The sequence below is a fragment of the Trichechus manatus genome, unplaced genomic scaffold (genome assembly GCF_000243295.1).
Source record: "Trichechus manatus latirostris isolate Lorelei unplaced genomic scaffold, TriManLat1.0 scaffold00161, whole genome shotgun sequence".
NCBI lineage: Eukaryota > Metazoa > Chordata > Mammalia > Sirenia > Trichechidae > Trichechus > Trichechus manatus.
The window spans coordinates 14,104-21,920 of record NW_004444097.1 but is presented as its reverse complement, the minus strand read 5'-3'; the positions used below and the strand labels follow the sequence as shown (position 1 = coordinate 21,920).

Here is a 7,817-nt window from a genome sequence, read left to right as displayed (position 1 = left end):
GAGACAGGCTTGTAGGCTAACCACCTGGAAAAAAGGCATTCCAAGGGGATGGAATAACACATGCAGAGAAGCATGAAACTATCTAGTTCATTTATCTATTAGTAAGCGAGAACAGAGGGGAAGGGTGGAGAAGCACAGAGCAATGGACCTGAAAAGGAGGCAGGAATCAGATCACAGTGGGACTTGAATGTTTTAGCCAATACCTAGGAGAATGGATCGGAAGGAAATGAATCTAGAGGAAGGAGACAGACGTCTCTCACAATGATTCAGACTACAAAAACAATAAAGCTGGATGTGTCACAGGTAGCAGAGATGGTGATGGTGTTGTTGTTAGGTGCTGTCAAGTCCGTTCCGACTCATAGCGACCCAATGAACAACAGAACAAACACTGCCTGCTCCTGTGCCATCCTCACAATCGTTGTTACGATTGAGCCCACTGTTGCAGCCACTGTGTCAATCCATCTCGTTGAGGGTCTTCCTCTTTTTCGCTGATTCTCTCTCCACTTTACCAAGCATGACGTCCTTCTCCAGGGACATCCTGATAACATGTCCAAAGTATGTGAGACGAAGTCTTACCATCCTTGCTTCTAATGAGCATTCTGGCTGTACTTCTTCCAAGACAGAGTTGTTCGTTCTTCTGGCAGTCCATGGTATATTCAGTAGTCTTTGCCAACACCAAATTCAAAGGCGTCAATTCTTCTTCAGTCTTCATTATTCATTGCCCAGCTTTCACATACATATGAGGCGACTGAAAACACCATGGCTTGGGTCAGGCGCACCTTACTCCTCAAAGTGACATCTTTGCTTTTTAACACTTCTAAAGAGGTGTTTTGCAGCAGATTTGCTCAATACAATGTGTTGTTTGATTTCCTGACTGCTGCTTTCATGGGCATTGATTGTGGATCCAAGTAATATGAAATCCTTGACAACTTCAATCTTTTCTCCGTTTATCACGATGTTGCTTATTGGTCCAGTTGTGATGATTTTTGTTTTCTTCATGTTGAGGTGTAATCCATACTGAAGGCTGTGGTCTTTGATCTTCATCAGTAAGGGCTCCAAGTCCTCTTCACTTTCAGCAAGCAAGGTTGTGTCATCTGCATAATGCAGGTTGTTAATGAGTCTCCCTCCAATCCTGATGCCCCATTGTTCTTCATATAGTCCAGCTTCTCAGATTATTTACTCAGCATACAGTTTGAATAAGTATGGTGAAAGGATACAACCCTGACACACATCTTTCCTGACTTTAAACCATGCAGTATCACCTTGCTCTGTCTGAATGACTGCTTCTTGATCTATGTACAGGTTCCTCATGAGCACAATTAAGTGTTCTGGAATTCCCATTTTTTAGAATGCTTTCCATAATTTGTTATGATCCACACAGTCGAATGCCTTTGCATAGTCAATAAAACACAGGCAAACATCTTTCTGGTATTCTCTGTTTTTCAGTCAGATATCATTTCATCTGACATCAGCAATGATACCCCTTGTTCCATGTCCTCTTCTGAATCTGGCTTGAATTTCTGGCAGTTCCTTGTCGATATACTGCTACAGCCACTTTTGAATGATCTTCAGGAAAATTTTACTTTCGTGTGATATTAATGATATTGTTCGATAATTTCTGAACTCGGTTGGATCGCCTTTCCTTGGAATAGGCACAAATATGGATTTCTTCCAGTTGGTTGGCCAGGTAGCTGTCTTCCACATTTCTTGGCACAGAAGAGAGAGCACTTCCAGTGCTGCATCTGTTTGCTGAAACATCTCATTTGGTATTTCGACAATTCCTAGAGCCTTGCTTTTCGCCAATGCCTTCAGTGCAGCTTGGATTTCTTCCTTTAGTACCATTGGTTCTTGATCATATGCTACCTCCTGAAATGACTGAACGTAGATCAATTCTTTCTGCTACTGTGACTATGTGTATTCCTTCCATCTTCTTTTGATGCTTCCTGCATCATTCAGTATTTTGCCCACAGAATCATTCACTGTTGCAACTTGAGGCTTGAATTTTTTTCTCCAGTTCTTTCGGCTTGAGAAATGTCAAGCGTGTTCTTCCCTTTTGGTTTTCTAACTCCAGGTGTTTGCACATTTCATTATAATACTTTACTTTGTCTTCTTCAGCCACCCTTTGAAATCTTCTGTTCAGCTCTTTTACTTCATCATTTCTTCCATCTCCTTTAACTAATCTATGTTCAAGAGCAAGTTTCAGAGTCTCTTCTGACATCCATCTGGGTCTTTTCTTTCCTGTCTTTTTAATGACCTCTTGCTTTCTTCATGTATGATGTCCTTGATGTCATTCTACAACTAGTCTGGTCTTCGGTCATTAGTGTTCAATGCGTCAAATCTATTCTTGAGATGGTCTCTAAATTTAGGAGGGATATACTCAAGGTCGTATTTTGGGTCTCAAGGACTTGTTCTAATTTTCTTCAACATCAAGACGAGATGGTGTGGAGGGAACACATTTTAAAAATAAATGGAGCTGCATTTTAAGCAGGGCTAAGTTTTAACTTTAGAGTGGAAGTTACGTGCATGTATATGACCCCTTGAATTTAGAAATAGGCTTCTGGCTTAGGGGACGAGGTGGATGGCTGTATTCACTGAGGTAAAGAATTCAGGTGTGGGATGGAGTTGATTAACTGAACTCTGATGCTGAGTTTGAGATCACTGGGTGTTTGTTATCTAGCAGGCAGGCAGCCAAGTAGTAGTTCTGATGAGCAGAAGAACTATCTGATTTTTGAGTCAACAATTTCAAGGCTAGCTGAAGTCTTGGATATTGGGAAGATTATGAACTCACTCACAGACTGTGAGAGCTTGGAGCGCTAACATTTAAGAGAGGGGAGAAGAGCGCTCCAAAAGACAGGAAAGAGGGTGTCTCTAAGAAGAGGTGTGGCTAATCTCTCCTGTGTATTTTGTGAGGAATAAATGAGGCAATGCAGATAAAGAACTTATATTACAAATGCTCTTATCCATGGACACACAAGTATCCTGGTGTTAACTGTAGATATACCTCCTGGTTAAAATGAATAAATTATAACTGATACTTCTGAATCAGTCCTCTGTGTGTGTGGTTAGAGAAAAGTATTTCCTTAGGGTAGGATCATCCCTAGGTGAACTGACAAAATCAATTTCTGAAACTGCAATATTAAGATATTTGTGGAGTGGTGTCCCTCAACATTCACCATGAGAACCAAAATCAAGTAGCCATCCAGGCTACAGTGGCTCTTCATTATAATTTTATGCTTTTTCAAATCTCTACTGGTCCATTTTCTTTCAGATCAGAGGTCAAGGCAAACTAAGGCCCACCACCTGTATTTGTACCACCCATGAAGAATAGTTTTTACATTTTTTAATGAATGGGGGAAAAAAATCAAACAATAATATCTTGTGACATATGAAAATTATATGAAACTCAAATTTCAGTATCTGTCAATAAATTGTTATTGGAACCCAGGCATACTTACTCACTCGTATGGTCTACAGCTGCTTTTATGCTACAACACCAGAGCTGAGTAGTTGCGACAGAGATCAGGGAGCCGGCAAACCCTAGAATAGTATTTACTATTTGGGCCATTAATGAAAAAGTTTGCTGTCCCCTATTCTGGACTATAAACTCCTTAAAGCAAAAAACAAACAAAAAAAGGATGAGGTGGGAAAGTACGGAAACAGTATTTGATGCCTACAGAAGTCAAGTTGGAGCCCTGGTGGCACAGTGGTTAAGTGCTATGGCTGCTAACCAAAAGGTTGGCAGTTCAAATCCACCAGCTGCTCTTGGAAACCCTATGGGGCAGTTCTACTCTGTCCTATAGAGTCGCTATGAGTTGGAATCAACTTGACGGCAACAGGTTTTTTGGTTCAGAAGTCAAAATAAGAACTGAAAAGTGATCATTTGATTTAGATATTAAGATCTCATCAGTGATCGTGGCAAAAGCAGTTTCAATGGAATATGTTTTCATCATAAATGCACTACACCTAAGCAGCAATACTCTACTGGCTAAATGAAATCTTACTTTACCTGTTTTAACTTCAGTTTTACGTCATCAAGGCCACCAATCTGCTCCCAGCCAACAGGCTTGATGTCCATTAGTCCAATGACACTTCGAAACGATGAGGGTTGAATCTTTTTAAAAGCTTCAAGGAAGTCTGTTTCATCGATCACAGAGCTGTCCTGATTCTAAAACAATGTAAACAAAAAGGCAAAATCAAATCAAAAATAGGTAGGCCCTTTATGTGGTACACAAGCACAATTACTTTTTTTTTTTTAATCCTCTTTTGAATTTGGAAATCTGTTACCATTCATAAAAGAAATGTATATCATGATACAAAAAATTAACTGTCTCCCTCCCTACACCCGCCCATCTTCATCCCCAGAGGACATCAACAGTTTCCTGTCTTCTTCTAGTATGTTTTGTGACACAGCATATGTATATCCCTTCAAACACATACACAAATGGGACCATACTGTACATATCAATCTGCACGCTTCTTTTTCCACTTATCTTAGAAATTTTTGCACGGCAGCTCATATAGTTCTACTTCACTCTTTCTGACAATCACGTAACATCCTATTGCATGAGAGTACCATCTTCTAACTGCATCTTTCTGAGATCTGACAGTCCTTGTACACATGTTCCAGTATTTTAATTAACAATTTCCTAGAAGGACAATTTTGGGTTTAAGTGTATGCAAATTTACAATCTTGACAGCTATTTACCAAACTGTCTTCAAAGGAAGACGCATCAATTTATTCTTCTCCAATAATGATATGAAGCTGCTGTTCTCCCCCCACCAGATGTTACCAAATTTTTTAATTTCTGCCATTCTGACAGAAGAAAATGGCACTATTGTGTTTATTAAATTTCTTCAATTAAGGGACTGAGATAGACAGAGTGATGTGGTTAGAAAATTGCCTTTTTGCAATCACCATAGAAAAGGCTGCTTTGGGCAAGAATCATCAATGGATGCTATATCCGGGGAAGGAAAAGTCTGAGAAGAACGGGGGCATGTGCATGCTCTCAAATTGTTTCCCCACAGACTGCTTACTGGTTCCAAGGGGAAAAAACCGTAGCTATCCAGGAGAAACTGGGCAACACCTTGACCAGTTGATCAAAATCAACATCACCAACGAGGGGCAGATGAATATCTCATGCCTCTGAACGGGATACCCTGAGAAGGACACAACATCAATTTTGTCGTGTTCCTACTAGGGATGCAAAGCCTGAATCTGACTATGAGGAGACATCAGACAAACCCAAGTTAAGGATATTCCAAAATAACTGATCTGCATCCTTAAAATACGTCAATGTCAAATATGTCAGACCAAGAAAACAGGAAGCTAAGGAAGTGTTCAAGATTAAAAGAAAACATGATAACTAAATGCAATACATTATCCTGGACCATATCCTATATTAGAGTGAGAAAATGCTAAGAAGGAGATTATTGGGACAATTATCAAAATCAGATTGTGGATTGTAGATTAGTTAATGTGTTACATCAACGTTAAACTTCCTGAATACAATGATTATACGTGATTATCCTTGGTCTCAGGAAACAGACATTAATATATAAAGGGTAATGATGGATGCAACCTATTCTCAAATGGTCCAGAGAAAAGAAATATGTGCATATGTAGGCATAAACATACACACAGAGAGAAAGAGAGAGAGAGAGAGAGAGGAGAGAATAATAAAGCTAATGGCAAAATGTCAAAAATTGGTAAATTTGGATAGAGGGTTTAACTGGTGTTCTCTGTACTATCTTGTAACTTTTCCTAAGTTTTAAATTATTTCAAAAAAAAAAGCAAAAGAAAATAATTTTTTTAAAAAGCAATGTTCAGGATTTTTCATATTTATTGGCCATTTTGCATTCCTTTTATTGTTATATTGTTCATATCTTGTTACCCATTTTGTATTGGGTTGTTAGTCTTTCTCCTTTGATTTGTAAGAGTTCTTTCTATATCAAGGAAATTGGCCTTTTGTCATGGGCTAAAAGTATTTTTCCGAATCTGTATCATGTCTTGGCTTTGTGTATAGTATTGTTTTGGCATCCCAAAATGGTCAAATTAGCAAATCATTTCCTTTTTGGCTTTTCCCTTTTATGCTATGCTTGGAAAGGCTTTCCTCGCTCTAAGATTATATTTTAGAGACTCCTTGCAATTTCCTTGGCCACTCTAGCGAGGCCAAATTTTGGTTACAGTTAAAAATGCCTTATATTTCTAACAGCTGTATTACATTTATTGAAGGATTTGCTCTCTTACAACAAATTCTGAAATTTAGTTTTCCATAAATTCCTATTTTCAATAAGAAAGTATTTTACCCTATTTATGTAAGATTATGTAAGTGAATATACATGTATGGCGCTATCCTGACCAGTATTCCAAAAAAATGTTAACAACTGTAATCTCCAGGAGATGAAATTTTAGCAATTTTTACTTTATATTATTTTGTCTTAATTTCTCTCTCTCTCTCTCTCTCACACACACACACACACACAAAACACTACTATAAGAAAACAGCTTTTTTTTAATTAGCTGACAATATTAGATCCTGGGTACCTGAATATTAATGAATTTTTGGCTAACAGCAACTAACATCTGAAAATCTCTTTTATAGCTCAAGATCACTTGTGTATACATTATTTCATTTGATTCTCCTAACAACCCTTCCAGGCAGGTAAAATTCTTTCCTCTCAGGGTATAAATGTGGGTGTGTGTTAAACCACATTTTTAATCCTTTAGTAGGAACACTTCACGAAAAGGTCTACACACTGTATTGTCCCCCTTCTCTGCCCTGGCACAGATAGAGGCGGCAGCAGCCCCTAAGCTGCTTGGCGTGGGAAGGAAGACAAAGACAGAGCCAATACCTTCCCAGATGCCTCTGTCCCTTCTTCCTGTTTGCCTTTCTTCCTTCCATTTCCCCTGGGTTGTTTCTGAGATCAGCCATCACCTGTGGGAACTACCCCTGGGCAGGCCTCTCCTGAGGTAGCAGTGGGCTCCGCCCAGGACAGCAGCAGCTGATTGGTCCTCCTCTCCCTAGAGCAGAAGTGCTTAAGGGTCAAACCTGGAACTTCAAAGCAGAGGGAATCCTAAATGTAAATCTCCTTTCTCAACTCCTGGTACTCTCTTCCTCCCCACAAACAGCATATACTGTATTCTCACACCTTTAACCTGGGATGTGCCATTAAAACTGAAAGCAGTTCTGGTTCTGAAGCCAGAAGATGAAGAGTTAGAAGTTCATAAAACTCTTCCCCACCTTCAGTGTAAGAGTGAAAATAAAGAACAAGGAAGTGAGGAAGGATGTGAAATACCTAGGTAAAAAGGTTTTCTTTTTTGGTGTTTAAAAATTAGGATGATAAATTATCCTTTTCTAGTTTACATAAATTCAAGACTGGGTTTTTTAAAGTACAAGATCAGAGGGCAATTTTAATATTACAATTCAGATTAAAAACTTTGCTCCAGAATCTTCAGCCTGCTGAAATTATTATTATTTTTTTCCTAAAGAGGTTTAAGGATTTAGGATTACTAATTACATATAAGATGACCTGATTTTCCCATCAATAGATTGGAATTTGTAATAAAACAAACCCACTGCTGCGGAGTTGATTCTGACTCATAGCAACCCTATAGGACAGAACAGAAGTGCCCATAGGGTTTCCAAGGAGTGGCTGGTGGATTCGAACTGCTGACCTGTGGTTAGCAGCTGAACTCTTAACCACTGTGCCACCAGGGCTCCGGAATTTATAATAGTTGAAAATAATAACAGTACTAGCTGGAATTTTACCTGTTGCCATCAAGTCGAGTCAATTCCGACTCATAGCAACCTTATAGG

General features: G+C 39.0%; 1 protein-coding gene across 1 annotated transcript in view; it reads right to left on the bottom strand.

Moving 5' to 3' along the window:
• The window catches only part of AFG2B (AFG2 AAA ATPase homolog B), a 27,113-nt gene that overhangs the window by 12,125 nt on the left and 7,171 nt on the right, over positions 1 to 7,817 (bottom strand). Inside the window, exon 3 of the mRNA XM_004386310.2 lies at positions 4,007 to 4,165. Within this exon, the coding sequence (XP_004386367.1) occupies positions 4,007 to 4,165 (159 nt within the window). The remainder of the gene's footprint in view (positions 1 to 4,006; positions 4,166 to 7,817) is intronic.